The 17,843-nt window shown below is 42.8% G+C and overlaps 1 protein-coding gene across 2 annotated transcripts in view; it reads right to left on the bottom strand.

Moving 5' to 3' along the window:
- Nucleotides 1-8,856: 8,856 nt before the first annotated feature.
- Nucleotides 8,857-17,843, bottom strand: part of LOC113010160 (uncharacterized) — a 17,632-nt gene continuing 8,645 nt past the window's right edge. The window contains exons 1-4 of one of the 2 annotated variants that reach the window (XM_080296533.1): nucleotides 15,371-15,770; nucleotides 14,828-15,279; nucleotides 10,420-12,024; nucleotides 8,857-10,094 (exon numbers count right to left, since the gene is read on the bottom strand). In XM_080296533.1, the coding sequence (XP_080152659.1) occupies nucleotides 9,408-10,094; nucleotides 10,420-12,024; nucleotides 14,828-14,845 (2,310 nt within the window). In that variant the 5' untranslated portion in view covers nucleotides 14,846-15,279; nucleotides 15,371-15,770 and the 3' untranslated portion in view covers nucleotides 8,857-9,407. Of the gene's footprint in view, nucleotides 10,095-10,419; nucleotides 12,025-14,827; nucleotides 15,280-15,370; nucleotides 15,771-17,843 lie in introns of those variants that run through there. The other variant, XM_080296525.1, reaches the window with a different exon arrangement.

The raw sequence follows: 17,843 nt of genomic DNA, 5'->3' as shown, positions 1-17,843 counted from the left end.
GTGGTTTACATGTATTGATCTAGCGAATGCGTTTTTCTGTCTCCCGTTACATGAGTCTCTGAGGGACGTTTTTTCATTCACATATAGGGGGCAACAGTACAGATACACACGGTTGCCACAAGGGTTTGCACTCTCCCCTGGCATTTTCAACCAGGTGCTTAAAGAAGCTCTATCGCCATGCCACCTACCAGAGGGGTGTTCATTGGTGCAATATGTTGATGATTTGCTCATTGCGGCTCCGTCTGCTTCGGCATGTACGGCAGCCTCACTCACCATACTGAAGAGACTCGCGGAGTGCGGGTTTAAAGTCAGTAAAGAAAAGTTGCAGCTGGTCCAACCAGAGGTAACATTTCTGGGCCGAGTCATTGCTCACAAATCAGTGGGTTTGCTAAACACCCATCGCGATCAGATTTTGACACATCCAAAACCGCGTACGGTTAAGGAGTTGCTCTCATTCTTAGGGTTAACAGGATACAGCCGTCACTTTATTCCAAATTATGCAGGAAAAACAGCCCTTTTGAGGGATTTGGTAAAAACGGTGGGTGTCCGAAACTTGAAGGCTGAGCTGCCATGGACATCGGCCACTGAGTCGGCGTTTATCGCATTGAAACAGGACTTGTCAAGATCGGCTGATCTTGCCATCCCTAATTATGAACAACCCTTCTATCTTGATGTTTCAGAAACACACGGGATAGTTAATGGGGTGTTGTTTCAGAAAAAAGGAGGAGGGAGAGATGTACTTATGTACGTCAGCGTCAGATTGAATCCATTAGAGACAAGGCACCCGGGATGCACACAGCATGCCATTGGGGTGTCAAAGATTATACAAAAGACAGCACATGTAGTGAGGGACCATCCGTTGAAGGTGCTGACCACCCACAGTGTGGTGGCATATGTTAACTCACAAGCCTTCACCATGACACCACTCACACAACAGAGAGTGTGTAAAGTTTTAGACGCTCCCAACTTGACCTTCACACATGAAGGAATTAACATGGCAGATTTAATGGGAGCAGGAGAACCCCACGATTGCACAAAGAGAGCTGAAGTTGATGAGAAGATAAGAGAAGACTTGAAAGCAGAACCTCTGACAGGAGCTGAAGATTGGTTCACGGATGGATGCTGCTACAGAGATGAGGAAGGATTGAAAGCAGGCTACGCGGTAGTTTGCAGAAAAGGGGCTGAATTTGAAGTCAAGGAGGCTGGAAGACTTGAAGGACAGCAGTCAGCCCAAAGAGCAGAAGTAATTGCTCTAAGTCGAGCCCTAAGACTTGCAAAAGGAAAAAGAGTTAACATTTACACGGACTCAGCTTATGCCTTTGGAGCAGCTCACGTGGAGCTGGCCCAATGGAGAAGAGCAGGATTCAGGACAGCTGAGAATGCACCAATCTACCACAAAAAGGAAATGGAGGAACTTGAGTAGGCCCTGGGAGATCCAGAGGAGGTGAGTATCATAAAGTGTAAAGGTCACTCCGCGGGGACTGGCATGGTGGCCAGAGGAAATCAGGAAGCCGATCGAGCTGCGAAAGAGGCAGCAGGCTATAAAGCATCACGGCAAATGGTGCAAATAGTTGTGGAGGAAGAACAAGGAGTCAACATGCTAGAGGAGGCCAGGAAAGCCCAAGAGGCGGCGGCCCCGGAAGAAAAGGGGGTCTGGAAGAGTCGAGGAGCCTGGGAAGAAGGAGGTCTCTGGCGAGGACCTGACGGACGACCAGTGTTGACCGCCAACCTGGCAAAACAGAAGATTGCCGAAGTGCATGGGCTTGGTCCTGTAGGTGTGGCCCACATGGGGAGACATCTGTGCCATTGGTGGCATCCCTTTTTGAAGGATATGATTAAGGAAAAAGCCAGGACGTGTCTGATCTGTGGGAGACACAATCCAAAGCCAGTGATTAAACCGGAGGCAGGTAAGTTTCCCATCCCAGAGAGACCAGGTGAAGAGATTGTGATTGACTTCACTGACATGATTAATTCAGGGCCAGGAGGAGTTCGATATCTACTGGTAAGTGTAGATGCTCTGACGGGATGGCCCGAAGCGTGGCCAACAAAAAGGGAGGATGCAAAAAGTGTGATTAAGTGTTTAATCAATCATTACATCCCCCGGCATGGTTTTCCTAAGAGAATTAGATCAGACAATGGGACTCATTTCAAAAACAAAGATTTGGCAGAGGTAGAACAGAAGCTGGGGTTGCAACCTAGATTTGGCACTGTATATCACCCCCAGTCGCAGGGGAAGGTAGAAAGAATGAATCTAAACTTGAAGGATAAAATCGCTAAAATTTCTGCTCAGACGGGGCTAAATTGGGTGGCAGCCCTGCCCATTGCATTAATGATAATAAGATGTTGTGTTAATCAATCCACAGGGTTCACACCATATGAGCTGTTGACAGGACGACAGTTTCCAGGTCCCTGGACAACAGTCCCGGCGGAAGAAAGTATAAAGAGTAACAGAAAACATATTGAATGTTGGAAAGAATTAAAAGCTCTTGTGTCTAGTTTCACACAACAGGTTGGAGAGGGGGTGAAAGCGGAGGACAGGTCCGTCCCCGATGCCAAGGCGGTGTGGTTGAAGGTCATCAAGCGAAAGTGGAGAGATCCAAGGTGGACCGGACCATTCGAAGTAACTGCCCGAACCACCAGTGCGGTCCGTCTGAAGGGGAATGGGGAGACCTGGTATCATTGGTCTCAGTGTGCAGTCGCGGACGAGAGCTTGCTGGAGCTAAGCTCCACCTCAACCAACACAGGGGGGAACATAGAGGCAGAATAATCCTCTCCCCCTGTGCACCGGGCCTCCCCAGTAGTCCCCCTGGTGGAGGCGAAGAAAGAAGAGGAGTGTCACACGCCAAGAGTTAATTCATTCTGGGTTTTTAATAGGCTAGGGCTCTTATCTAAAAGTATTTTATAGTTTAAAGGAATCGTAATAGTTTGTATGTTAATCGCATATTTTTATACTCATCATCTTATATTCTTATCACAAAGGTTAAAGTAAAAGTAAAAGAGCCCGGGTACTGTGGGAAAATTGGAAACTAACGGGGATATTGGGGTTGATAAGTGTTATAATATGTTTGTTTGTTTTTTGGCAGACAGGTGAATTGCCCAGACGCAGAAGTCTATCCATGCGATTTAAGCGGGAGGTTGGCTCAGGTGGGAACGATGCGTGTCTCAAAGCCAGTGGCGGTGTCGAATTTGGGTATGTTAACGGGTCCGCGACAGCGTTCACATTTGATGTGTGTGAGGTAATTGGATGCCCAGGAGACAGTAGCAGCTGGAGAACCTATGATGTGTGGGTTTGTTATCATCCGATGATATGCTACCCTCAGTCAGTGTGGGGCCCGTCAACCGAGGGAGACGTTTTCACTTATATAACAGATCAGTGGTGTTCTTGGCAGGATGTGGTTGCTTGGACAGGAGTAGGATGGCAGCCAACGGTGCCAGAGGCCCTTGAAGGGATAGCCATTCAAAGAGATTTTTCTGTTACCAATAACCCTGTCACTCTTTCCCTAGGACCATGGAGCGAACTCCCTGAACCAGGGTATGAGGGAGGTGCGTTTTATCTAGTCATAGGGATAGACAAAGCAGGGACAGATCCATTTGGGGTAATTCGGGTGAATTTATTCAATCCGGGAGCTAAACTAATAGTAAACGACCCTGCAATGAATCTCACGGAGCCAATGGATCCCTTAGAGACAGTTACTTACAAGGACTCGGAGGAGAAATGGTTTGTTGCCACTGACTATACCAGATTAAAACCTCAGGAGTTAATAGAGCGGGCCACAGGTTTTGGTGATAGGAATCTTTGGTTAGATTGGGTGGCTCAAAATGCTAAAGAGCAGGAAGTGGTTGATTGTGTTGCTTGTGCTACAGCTAGACCTCGTTTGTTTACTGAACCCGCTCCTCTGTATCCAGAGGATAAGTGGGGTTATGATTGTATGCTGAGGTTAACTAGAGAGGCGGCGAACACAGGTAACTGCACTACTTTGTCAGGTTTATATCCACCAATTGATAAACGTACACAACCAGGTTCATTCACACCTAAACGAAATAATTATACCTGTTTTGAGTTCTCTACAGACAGAGTGAGATATACGGTAGGAAGGATTGATCCAAGCTGGTGTCAGAGGACGATTCCAGGCAGGACTACCAATAATGTAAGTGACCCAAACACAATTATAGGCACCTGGGCCAGGGGTGGGCTATATTATTATTGTGGGCATTACACCCTTTTGGCGCAGGTTCCCCTGGGGAGTGTGGGAACCTGTGCTTTGGTGCGCTTAGATGCACCGTTGATGCTTATGGGGAGTAGACTAGGAACACTTCCACAGCAGGGTACGAATGTGTCGACAGCCAGACGAAGGAGAAGCACAAGGGGTATGCACAGGTGTGATCCAAGATGGGACTCGCCTACCTGGATTGACTCAATAGGAATTCCCAGGGGAGTTCCAGATGAGTATAAGTTAGTTAATCAGATAGCGGCTGGCTTTGAAAGTGTGTTTTTATGGATAACTCCAAATAAAAATGTTGATCGCATTAACTATGTCCATTATAATGTGCTAAGGCTCTCTAATCTCACTAGGGACGCAGTGGAAGGCCTTGCGGAACAATTAGGTCCGACATCGCTAATGGGAGTTCAAAATCGAATGGCGCTGGACATGTTGTTGGCTGAGAAAGGTGGGGTATGCGCAATGTTTGGAGACATGTGTTGCACCTTTATTCCCAACAATACTGCTCCGGACGGAACGGTCACTAGGGTGCTTGAAAGTCTGAAAATGTTATCTAAAACCATGCATGAGCAATCAGGCGTGAACACGGGGCTGGGAGACTGGATCACGTCTGTCTTTGGGCAATGGAAGGGTGTGTTTATGTCTGCCATGTTTTCTCTTATAGTTTTTCTAGGTATATTGATGAGCGGATGTTGTCTCATTCCTTTGGTAAGGCGGATTTTGGTAAAACTGGTAAGCAGGGCCCTAGACTCTGGTTCAGCTGGTTCAGCTGGTTCAGCTGGTCCGGGGCATATGATGCCATTGCGAGAGGCCGCCTGGACGGAGGAGTGAAACAAAATTTGGGTAAAAGTTGGCCGATGGCCAAAGAGGAGGAGTGTGGACAAAAGATATTTTGTTTTGTATGCTTAGGGTGACAGTTTATAATCAGAACTAGTATTGATCAATCATTCAGCATCGTCGAATCTGTTGACAGAATAACCTTTTAATTAGATCTATGTTAATCTGAGTAAAATATTAATGTACACATACTCTCATCACTTTAATCAGTCTCTGTATCATTCTTTTTATCTGCTTAAGCTGTTGCACTACATCAGTGTGTTCACTCCACTCGATTAGGTGGGTCCTGTTTAGGGATGGGTACCGGTGTCCGGTGCCATGATGGCACCGGTTCTGACATAAACGGTAGTAACCAGACCGAAAAGCAGCGCACATTTCGGTGCTTTATTTCGGTGCTTTTTTTCCTGAGCCTTGATACACTTCTAGCCAATCATTTATTGGAGGATTATTGGAGGATTTATTGGAGGACAGTAGGCGGGGCCAGGTACGAAGCGGTCAAAAGTCTGGCTGTACTTCACAGCAAAATATGCAAACTCAGCAGCCTGCAACAAGTGCTTTAAGCTGATACTGTGATACTGTCAAAGGAGGTAACACCTCAAATCAGATGAAACACCTGGCGACGCATAGCGGGGGTTTTTTTAAAGCCGAGAAATGTGCCGTATTTGATGGCAGCAGCAGCCGTTCTTCTCTGTTGTTCGCGTGTAATTTACGTTGAGTAGGCTACCCACGTTATTACATTAATGCATGTAAGGTGAACTAGCAAACATCATCATAGCTACATGCAGCTGTCTTCTTGTTTGATGGCAGATACTCCCTTCACCCTGGCCAAAAAGGCTAAAATGACCAAAGAAAAAGAGGGAAACAGCTAAACATGAGAGGTTTTTGGACAAAGTTTGTATTTTTTCCATTGGTTAAGCACTGCTTCCAGCTAAGAGTGATACCATATATGCCCCATAGCTGCAGAAAAGGCTAACATTGTTATCTTTTTACATAAAACCAGCTGAATATGAGAGGTTTTTGGACCAATTTTGTGTTCTCCATTCTTTAAGCACCGGTTTGAGCACCGTTTGAGCACCGGCACCGTTTCAAAAGTACCGATTTGGCACCGGTATCGAATAAAACCTAAACGATACCCATCCCTAGTCCTGTTGGACCTTGGCCTTCTACATTCAGTTTTGCACGTAGTTAGGCCTACACCAACATGCACGGAGAGTCATGTAACACACGCACGTTCACAAACACACTTATTAACACAGGGAGGTCGTCTTAGGACATCCTCTCTATAAGGACACACAATCTCACAAAATGCACATCATATCACACACTTGTTTTTCTCTAAAATATCATCTGATGTCTATATAAGGGGAACTTTTGGAATTGTGGGGAACTTGTTATCATTTCCAGTAAAGTCTAACTGTGTGACGTCATCATGGTAATACAATAGGATGAAGAGCCTCCGCCCGGCGGAGATTGTTGTTGCAAGTTGTCTTCCCACACTTCTGCGCAAAGTGTGTAATAAAGATCACTATTTTTGACACCATACCTGGACTCAGCCTTGCTTTTCTTCTCTTACCCAAATCGAACGAACCTTAACAAGCTCCTGATCCTCCTGCATGAGAACAAGCTGACATGAGCGCTGTGTCTGAGAGTGTCTCCCTGTCACAGTGACAATAACACAGCTGCTGCTCACAGTCATTAAACTGACCTGAGGTCAGCTGTGCTCCTTACACATGAACCATGTGACCTCACATCAGTGCTGTGGATGACTGTAGTCATAGAAGAGTAGAGCTGTAGCAGGTGGTGTGAGGAGGAGGAGGTGTATTCTAGTTAACGCAGTACTGAAACACTCCAGCAGAGGGCGCTGTTAAGTCCTTATTGTAACACAGTTACTGTGTGCAGTTAGACTTCATACATAATCTGCACTTATTTCCATCAGACATGCTGTCAGTAAATGATTGGTTTCTATACATTTCTAAACACAAAACCTCTTCACACTTCTAACATGCACATTTACACAACTAAATGGCAGTATTGATGAAAAGAAGCACATTCAACAAATCCATTTAAACCTTAAAACAAACAAAAGGAAGCATCTCTATGGACAAACAAACCCCTCCACTTGGTTTGACCTGCTGATGTCATGTGTGACATCAGCAGGACTTTAAAATGAGGAAATGCCGGGCGGGCGTTTCCCCACACCTGACCCTCATGAAGACTGAAAAGACAAACAAAGTAAGAACAAATGACTTAATCTGTAACATAATAAAATGTAAAGAAACATGTAACTGAGTATTCAGCTTCATTTGCAGAATGTTTGATTTGCCAGCAACTGAATGCTTCCACACACAAACCCGGCATAGTGAGTGAAGCAATGTTACTTAACAAATAGCAAATCATAGCAAATACATAGAAACCGAATAATGTGTTTAATATGCAAAAGAAGAAGAAGAAGTAAACACATATGGGACAAATGGAGACCATTGCAGCTCATCCACTTTGTCACACAGTAACAGTATAACTGGAACACATTTGCAATTTAGATCCAATGTTTCTGAGAGAAATAAAAATTGATAGAGATATATGCATGTGTTATTATATTTATGTGTCCCAGATAATTGTTTTTCATCTAGTCATGGGACACCCACCCCTTCCTCCCAAGTTAACTGCAGCCAAAGCGAGCTAGTGGGGGTATTTAGACACTCGCAACCAGTGGGGTAAAAAGAGCAACCAAGAAAGTGGCAGCCTGCACGGCCACAGATGTGCTGCAGGAGCTAGAAGCTCTACCCATGGAGAAACTCCTGGAGAACCTTGCTAAGCCTAACAGGGGACAGATACTTCTGCCCAACCTGGCAGCCACAAAGTGAACTCATTTAGGTAAAGATAACCACATGCACCTAACCAGCCTGCACCAGCCTGACATTTCTTCCTCCTAAGTAAAAACCAATGGATGGATTGAACTTAGAGTCTCAGCTCAGTTTTCTATTTTGACCACCTACACCCCAAGATACTCTTTTAAAAAGTGTTGTTTTCAGATCCCTTTGAAGTTCATAAAGGGCCTGTTCATTTTCATTCAGATGTTTTATTACATAAATGTTACTGTTTTCTTTTGATTTATGCTCCCACTACACTGCACCTCTACAAACAACAATGCCACGGACTGTCAGCTGCTTTTACATGCTGTGAACATGAGTAGGTTTGATCAGAGTTTCAATTATCAAAGAAAAGACAAACTGAGCAAAAAGAAGGAAAAAAAGACCAACTTCTTCCCAACTGACAAGAAAAATACTCGTCATGTTTTCATAATAAAGGATCAGGCTCCCCATTTATGACAGCTTGGACCAATAATGTATGTTACACTGATGCTACTGTAGAGACAGGGTCAACATCTCTATTTAAATATAATTAATATACAAAACACAATAAAAGTTACACATGAATTATTCATTATTTTTACTATTGATCAAATTCATGTATACTAATCAAAGTTATACATGAGTAACGACATTATTAATAATGATTAATAATAATAATTCTAATGCCAACATGATGACTGCTCATAGCTCCTGCTTTGAAATACTGAACTTAAACATTGACCTGATGAAAGATCACAATTCACAGTGGCCCACTGTCAGAATCATTCTGAATATAAACTCATCGAGTTCATCTGAACCTTTCTCAAATGTGCTGTGAATAAATGCTGCTGCAAGCCACTGTGGGAAAGCTGTGTTACTATCATGGAAACATCTGTGACACATTCACAGAGGACGAGGACACAAAGGGACGACACGCAGAGGCTGTGTTAAAGTCAAAAATCCAAATCTTTAGTCCTAAACAGGCAGTGGTTACAAACAGGAAGACGAGCAGTCCATTAAACAGTCTACAGGGTCAAACATACAGAGAATTCAAACAGCTATTAAAAACAAATAACTGGACACTGAAAAACTTCAGTGATGTGTGAGGCACCAAAGGGAAGCAGCTGAGTATATTCAATGAATTCTCTTCAAATACAAAGACAGAAACTCCTACAGGCAGCATGCAAACTGAGCAGGATACACAAAGATCAGAGATTACAAAAGAAATCAGATTTCAAACTTACTGAGAGCAAGGCCTCTGTTACAAATCTGTCTAATAGAAAAACATGCTGTACAGATACAATACGCTCAGTGTTCATGGTCATTTAAAAACTGGTCAAACTGATCAAAATACATTAAAACAAAAACTTTATAATAGGAAACAGTTTTCAACCAACTGATGAAAAGAAAGCTAACCACTTGACATGAACACTACAGTAGGACAGTTTTGAAAGCTTAAAATGGAACTAGGGGAAGAGTTTGATTCACAGCTGCCTCATCAGATTTTTTCAGGAGATTCTATCTGAACTCTGTGGAGCCTGATCTCAAGCTTTTTGAGTCTGACACAGAAACCAGAGGATCTTTCTGTGTCTTCAGATTCACTGTGATCCAGTGATGGGAGTGATTTCAGCCCTGAGTGATCGCGCTGATGTTTGCACAGAGCAGACAATGAGGTGAATGTTTGGGCACATTGGTAACAGTGAAACAGTTTTTTAGTAACGTGGGATCGTTTGTGTGCAGAGTATGATCTGAGATTCCTGAAGCTCTTGTCACACTGGTCACAGCTGTAGTTTCCTTCCATGTGTCCACGTTCATGAAGGTTACGATTACCTAACCGTGAGAAGCTTCTCTCACAGTGTCTGCACTTGTGTGGTTTCTCTCCTGTGTGGACTCGTTTGTGTGATTTAAGCTCACCTTCAGTGGTGAAGGATGACCCACACTGATCACAGAGGTGCTTTTTAACCCCACTGTGAATCAGTTCATGTTGTTTTAAGTGATGTGATGTGGTGAAGCTTCTCCCACATTCTTTGCAGTATTTCAGTTTGTCTCCAGTGTGTCTACGTTGATGTACTTTTAGGGTCTTTTGCCGACTGAAAGTTTTTCCACAGAGGTCACAACGAAAGTCTTTCCCACCACCACAGTGATGACAGGGTTGAGAACTGGATCCATCTGTGTCGCTCTGCTTCTAAACAAAGACACAAAGACAGTGTAAGTCAGTCCTTCAACATTTGTATCCTGAACGTCGCCTGAAATAAAGAGCATCTCTGCAGACGTCCAACTACATTTGACTGTTTCAGTTAACACACTCAGTTTACTGGGCTGCAATAACTACAATACTACCACCATAATACTACAGTAATACTAAAATCATAACTGAAAGGAAAATCTGAATAATCACTCAGAGCTGCTTCTCCATGCAGTAGAATTGCTAACATGCTAACACAGTTTAATGGGCAGAGTTGTTCCAAACAGTCAGGCTAAAATGACAAGATAACAATATAAATACATACCTCACAGTAGCTGCACTTGTAGAGTCTCTTTCTGGTGTGGATCTGTTGGTGTTCTCTCAGGTGATGTGGAGTTTTAAAAGTCTTCTCACACAGGTCACATTGATAAGGTCTCTCCTCAGTGTGGGTAAACGTGTGTTGTTGTAACTGTGCGTCTGTTGTAAAGTATTTGCCACACTGTTCACAGCAGTACACATCATGTCTGGTGTGAATGCGTAGGTGTGCATTTCGGTTCCCTCTGTGACTGAAAGTTTTTCCACAGATGTCACAGCTGTATGGCTTAATTCCAGAGTGGGTAACTAGATGCCTCTGTAAGCTGCTACTGCGAGTAAAAGCTCTGCCACACTGATCACAGCTGTACGCTTTAACTCCACTGTGGATGAGTTGGTGTTTTTTTAGGTAATTCTTCAAGGAAAAAGACTTTCCACACAAGTCACAGCTGAACGGTCTCTCTCCAGTGTGGATGACCTGATGCTGTTTTAGTGATACCTTCAGAGTAAACTCCATCCCACACTCGTCACAGCTGTATGCCTTAATTCCAGAGTGGGTAACTAGATGACTCTGTAAGCTGCTACTGCGAGTAAAAGCTCTGCCACACTGATCACAGCTGTACGCTTTAACTCCACTGTGGATGAGCTGGTGTTGTTTTAGGTAATCCTTCAAGGAAAAAGACTTTCCACACAAGTCACAGCTGAACGGTCTCTCTCCAGTGTGGATGACCTGATGCTGTTTTAGTGAAGCCTTCAGAGTAAACTCCATCCCACACTCGTCACAGCTGTATGCCTTAATTCCAGAGTGGGTAACTAGATGCCTCTGTAAGTGGCTACTGTGAGTAAAAGCTCTGCCACACTGATCACAGCTGTACGCTTTAACTCCACTGTGGATGAGTTGGTGTCTTTTTAGGTAACCCTTCCTGGAAAAAGACTTTCCACACAAGTCACAGCTGAACGGTCTCTCTCCAGTGTGGATGACCTGATGCTGTTTTAGTGAAGCCCTCACAGTAAAACCCTTCCCACATTCATCACAGCTGTATGCCTTAATTCCAGAGTGGGTAACTAGATGCCTCTGTAAGTGGCTACTGCGAGTAAAAGCTCTGCCACACTGATCACAGTTGTACGCTTTAACTCCACTGTGGATGAGTTGGTGTGATTTTAGGTAACCCTTCCTGGAAAAAGACTTTCCACACTCGTCACAGCTGAACGGTCTCTCTCCAGTGTGGATGACCTGATGCTGTTTTAGTTTAGCCCTCACAGTAAAACCCTTCCCACACTCGTCACAGCTGTATGGCTTTATTCCAGAGTGGGTAACTAGATGCTTCTGTAAGTTGCTACTTTGAGTAAAAGCTCTGCCACACTGATCACAGCTGTACGCTTTAACTCCACTGTGGATGAGTTGGTGTTTTTTTAGGGAATCCTTCAAGGAAAAAGACTTTCCACACAAGTCACAGCTGAACGGTCTCTCTCCAGTGTGGATGACCTGATGCTGTTTTAGTGAAGCCCTCACTGTAAAACCCTTCCCACACTCGTCACAGGTGTGTTTTTTCTCTCCCTTTCTTCTGTGAGGTTTGTCGGCCTCCTGAGAGCGCTGACTTCTGGCTCCATGTTGGTCCTGCAGTGACAGAGATACAAACAGAGGCAGTGAGTGAAATGCAGTCGTGGAACAAACTCAACCTTCAAACTCCATTAACACTAGTTTTAAACCTGAAGGTGGAGCGTGGCACCAAACACCTTAAAGGTCTCTCATCCCCACCTGCTGGTAGTTCTAACACATTACATCCAACCTGCTGTTAAAGATAATTCATGACTGTTCAAACACTAAAATCATGCCCATCCCTCCTGATTGTACACACACACACACACACACACACACACACACACACACACACACATTATTTTATAATTTAGATTATTTTGTTGTTTCCTATTACATATTTCTATAATTTGTATAGATTTATACATAATTATTTAGTGATAATAAATCCTATGTTTGTTTATTCTAAAGGAACCCCGTTAGCTTCCACAACAGATGTTGCTCGTCTTCCGTCAAATACTCACATAAAATATTACACAATAAAGTGGATTCAAGATATCCACATAATTTCACTCTTACATCCACAGTGAGGTTTCACAATTGTTCAAATATAAGCAATCAATAATAATAATAATAATAATAATAATAATAATATCAATAACATTGAGGCACATTACACAAATTTCAAAAACAAATCATCTCTTACAATATTTACAACAACTAAAAGCTCTGTAAATCGGCTTTTAAGTGTTCATTGAAGTTTTGAATAATTCTCTAATTTTTTAAGGCAACTTATTCCACTTAAAAGTTGCTCTAAATGTAACAGTTTTACAAAACGTTACTTTTAACTCGAGCATTTACTAAATTGCAGTTTGTCTGTCTGTCCTGCACTCTCTCTCTGTTTCTTTCTCTCTGATTGTGGAATAAAAGTATGAACATGTGTTTATAAGTTACACTTGTGTTTGAATCCTGCAGCTTATCACACATTTGATTTCCATGTGTGACGACGGCAAGTGTCCAGAGTGAGGACAGACTGAGGAACCCACTGCTGCACATCATCTGTGAGGCTTTGCAGCCCTGATGATCCACCAGGACAAACTCAGCAGTGTGTGAGGAAGAGGAGGAGGAAGAGCCAGCAGCAGCTGACAGATGGAGAGAATAGACAGACTGTTCCCTGTTTGTGAAGGACTGCTAGGAAAGTTTAACATAACTGTCTGTGCTGAATCAGTCTTATTAGGTAATGTTCAAATAATGTTGTCATCCCAGTGTTTCCAGTGTGGGAGAAAGTACTCAGGGCCTTCAAGTTACACACTATGAAAGGCAGCAACAAGTTTAATGTTCAGAAACCTAAAGTCTGTATCAGCAGCAGAATGGAGCTAAAATAAATGTTGGTTTCAGTTCTATGAAGCTTTGAGTATTTTGGATCAGTAGCTGCTGTGTTTGTTGCATCATATTGCTGTAACTGTTTATATGCTTTATATATTCTGAGCTAAGTTGATCTATAGTGTTACATCATATTCTATAAGGATGTTATGTGTTTGTAGACTTTCTGCCCAGTTTGACCCATTTAGCAGAAGTCAGCCTGTTTAAGGCTCTGATATCTATTCTGTGTGACTTACAGCAGTTATGACATGGTCTGATTATCTCACCCAATAAAGGAATATTTCATATATCAGTCGACTCTTCATTCTATCAGACACAGTTATCACAGCTCCTACATTTGCTTTTTACACATATATGTAAGCATTCAGCCACATTTAGTACCAACATATTAAATGAACAATATTTGTCTCTTATATATGATACATCTGTATACACACTGTCACAGATACTTGTCTGTGAGTGAAGTGATTAATATAATAACTATAATATTGGCCATATTATATTTACATTACCACAGTGAGATGACTTTAGTCTCATGAACAACATCAGCTAATTGTTATTTACAGCTAATCTTAAACGACTGTTCAGCACAGAAATGAAGCCCAACAATCATGTTTCACAGTCCTGTGGTCTCAGCCTCAGATACTCATCAAATCACACAGAGCTCATGTAGAAACAAATGAACTAAATATGTTCTCCTTCATTTCTGTCAAACAAAGCTGTATGAAACGTTTCCAGCTGGTAGTATCATGGTTGCTAGGCAACCTGGGCAGCGCGACGGAGGCTAGACGTCCCATTTCACGAGCCTACGAGCCTCGCACTTCGGCCTTAGCGGTCTTTGAGTACGCGGCCCGTGAGGACTTTAAAGCTGCAGAACCTGAATCGGGATACAGCCATGATGATCTCCAGCCTCGTGCTCGCCAACATTCTCACCTGAGTTAAGAAGACGATCACTGAAATGGTCTCAGCAGGTCCTTTGATGACAGCAATGAAATGCAGTGGTAAGGCTTTCTGGGGATTAAGTTCGTTTTCATGGCAAAGAAGGACGATGCAGTTCATCTGATCACTCCTCATAACATTCTGGAGTGCAGGCAAAATGCTATTATAAAAACTTCAGCAGCAACTTCTCCAGGTTCCAATATTTATGCAATTCTCAAACCTTTTGGCCACGACTGTATAACCTCTTCTGAAGTTTAGTGGCTATTATACATGGTTATGCTCAGGATGTGTCGGCCAGTTTCCACTGGAAACGCCTTTTGGTTAAACTGTCAGCGAGGAATTTGCATTTGCACTGTTACATTTTTATATAACTTTAATGCACATAAACAACAGCTGCTTGTTTCAGTGAAAATACATTGATGGGTTTTTAATAAAGTTGTGCAGCTGTAAAGTATTTTGTCTGGTGTCAATTCTATCGTCAGCTACATCGTTATGGCAAATGTTCAGATGTATATGGTGATAAATATCTTTGGTCATATGGTCCTGCTCTGTCTGTCACCTTCTGTGTTGAGCTCATTGTTTCCTCTGTAGTGGCTGAGCTGAGTCCAAGTAGCTGAAAATGTTCCTCTGCTGCTCCGTCAGACTCTCCTCCTCCTGCTGATCAGCTGGGACACAAAACAGATCTTTGTTAGGCTCCACACTGCACTGAAGAGTCAAAGTGTCTCATATGTTCATCTGACAAGTAAAAGAACACATTTTTGTTTCCGAGGTGGGCAACTTGTTGGAAACAAACACAAAAGGTTTGAGCACTGATACCTGCCATTGCTGGCATTGAAAGATGCAACGCCAGCAATGTGGATTGTCAAGACTCAAACCAATCATCAAGCAAAGACAACAGGGATAATTTGTTTCTGTTTATTTAGCATTCACAGCATTTGTAGTTGCCTTCTGTGCAGGGGAAGTCCACGCACACTGTGTGGTACCGCCATCCGCAGAAGGTGCATTCAACCTCTGTAAGAGAAACGAGATTGTCTGAGACTGAAATGATATTAACTAAAGAAGTGGTGATTTGTAAAACTTCACATTTTGATCCGGGACGTACTCTGCATGAAAACAAGCGCTCACTCTTCCTGCTCAACAAATGACAAGGGCGGAGCCTTATACCACGTGATACAGAAGCTGTGCCGTGTGATGCTAAAATTAGCAGGGAAAAAACAACGGAGAGCACGTCAGGGATGACGAGAAAGTGACAGGAGAAAATCCGTCCCGGTCAACCACACAAACATCAATAACGGGAACCTTATACAGCGCTTCCCTATACACGTCGAACTCCCGCAGGCACAAAGACATCACGGAGGCTATCACTTATCACCTGACCAAAGATATGGCTCCATCAACACTGTGCAAAACGAGGGATTTAGGAAAACGATCAACACCCTAGACAAACGCTACACAGTGCCGTCCCGCAACTATTTTTCTATTGTTGCACTACCTGCTCTGTACACGCAGCGTCGAGCAATGGTGGAGACGGAATTTCAAGCAGGACAACATTTTGCTGCAACAACAAAACATGAGACGTTTGTTGTTTTATGTTTATTTATTGTTATGAGAGAATCATGATCTCAATTCTAAGCCAAAAAATCGTGATTCTCATTTTATGCAAAATCGTGCAGCCCTAACATTAACACAAAACTATTGTTTCACCAGAGAAACACACATGAAGAGAGAGAGAGAGACAATAACAGCTACCAAACAGTCGTCATAATTCGTCACACAATGAGAACAAGACAAATCAACAAGTAACAATGACTAATTAATATTAAAATCTGTAACATAATGTATTGTTTGGAGTTTAGTCTGATTGGTTCAGGATGAGCTGCCATTATCCAATCACACGTCTGCTTACCTGCATCTTTTCTCTTTTTTCTAAACTGAAATGTATTTCACATTTTAATTAATTATTGACACATTTAATTAATTATTGACACATTTAATTAATTTTTTATGTATTTCACATTTTAATTAATTATTGACACATTTAATTAATTATTTAATGATATATTTATTTATTTCATTTTGGCAGACATGACGCCTGGCTCTCATCATGAAATAATTTTATCTGTCAGTCTCACCCATCAAACTCAGGGGGCGGGGTTAACACTGCCCATGCAGCTTCTCTAACATTTGATTGGTTACCGTGCAAAGTAAGTCAAAACAGGTCGATCCTAGATAATTGATTGCTTGTGTAGACTTGGGGCAGCCAGGTATCCCAGAATGCAGATCAAATCACAGGCAGCAATGGTGGTGGTGTAGTTTTAAAATACCCCGTTTTTCTGTCACCAGCTACACTTTTAACAGTGTTTTAGCCGCGAATGTCGCGACGTACGTCTGGTCAGGTTGTCAACATAGAACATGTTTGCAAAAGTACTCAGATGTTTTCAGAGATTTCACTAGCTCTGCTAACAGTTAGCATGCAGAGTGCACCGAGGGGGTTACGTTAACCGGTTTGTTTACATATTCCACTCTCCGTGTTCCACATGTTGCATTCGCAGATTCTCATTTTCACCGAACGATCGTCTCTTTCCGCCTGGTTTTGTGTCTCTGTGCTTCTGTAACATAAAGAACGAGCTGACATTTTTCTCACGAAACCAGCGATCAGCTCAACAGACCCTCAGTTTACCTGCATGCATCCTCCTCCTCATCTGTCAGCTGTTTAACACCTGCTGCTAATTCAAGAAACACGCCTACGTTACCTGGTGATAGTCACAGTTTAACCGGGCAGCCGGTGCTCGATATAAAGCAATGTCAGCGCATTTTTCTGCACAAGATAAGTAAATATAGTGTTTTCCCCGAGCGCAGAGCTGCTGGAGCTTGTTTCCTTACAGAGCACTTTATAGGCGAACCAGCTTTATCAGCGGCTGATGTCCAATCACCGGCACACAGCTTTGAAACCTCAGCTGAGTTTTAGCTCTCAGTGGTTAAACGCTGGACTTCATTCACTCAGGTTCTGTCTGTCGGGTCACGTTTACTTCGCTGTTTTATTTACAACTGAGCAAATCGGTTTGGCTGAGGTTAAAGTTACGTTTCATGACTGCATAGTTTCACAGACGTTTAATGGTTCACTGGCACATGTGTTAGACTGAACTATCATCTAAATATCATCTGTTTTTTAATAGTTCTTCAACTGTATTCTAAGCACCAGCTGTCTGTTAGAATGGGATTTTTTTTCTCTCTCTGTTTCACTCTCTCTCTCTCTTTTTTTTTTTTTTTTCGGTCATGTTATGTTTACCTGTCAAAGGCTTGTTACAAACTATGAAACACATGGTGCAGACTTCTGGATGTTAGAAGAAAACTAAAACTGCTCATGAAGGAGACTAAAGGCAGGAAGGTGTCCTTTAAAACTAAACATGTTAGGACCTCCCTATTTATATCATAGTTTATGATACAGCACATGTATTTCAGTAATAGCCTGCTGATTTCAGTGTAGTGGTGAACAGTCTCTCACGTAGGCGTTATCTGTGATACTCCTTAACTATAATTTATCCAAGTTAACTTCAGTTAACCATTCAGACGGT

Source organism: Astatotilapia calliptera, chromosome 3 (assembly GCF_964374335.1).
Source record: "Astatotilapia calliptera chromosome 3, fAstCal68.1, whole genome shotgun sequence".
NCBI lineage: Eukaryota > Metazoa > Chordata > Actinopteri > Cichliformes > Cichlidae > Astatotilapia > Astatotilapia calliptera.
This window is presented reverse-complemented; position numbering and strand designations above follow the sequence as displayed.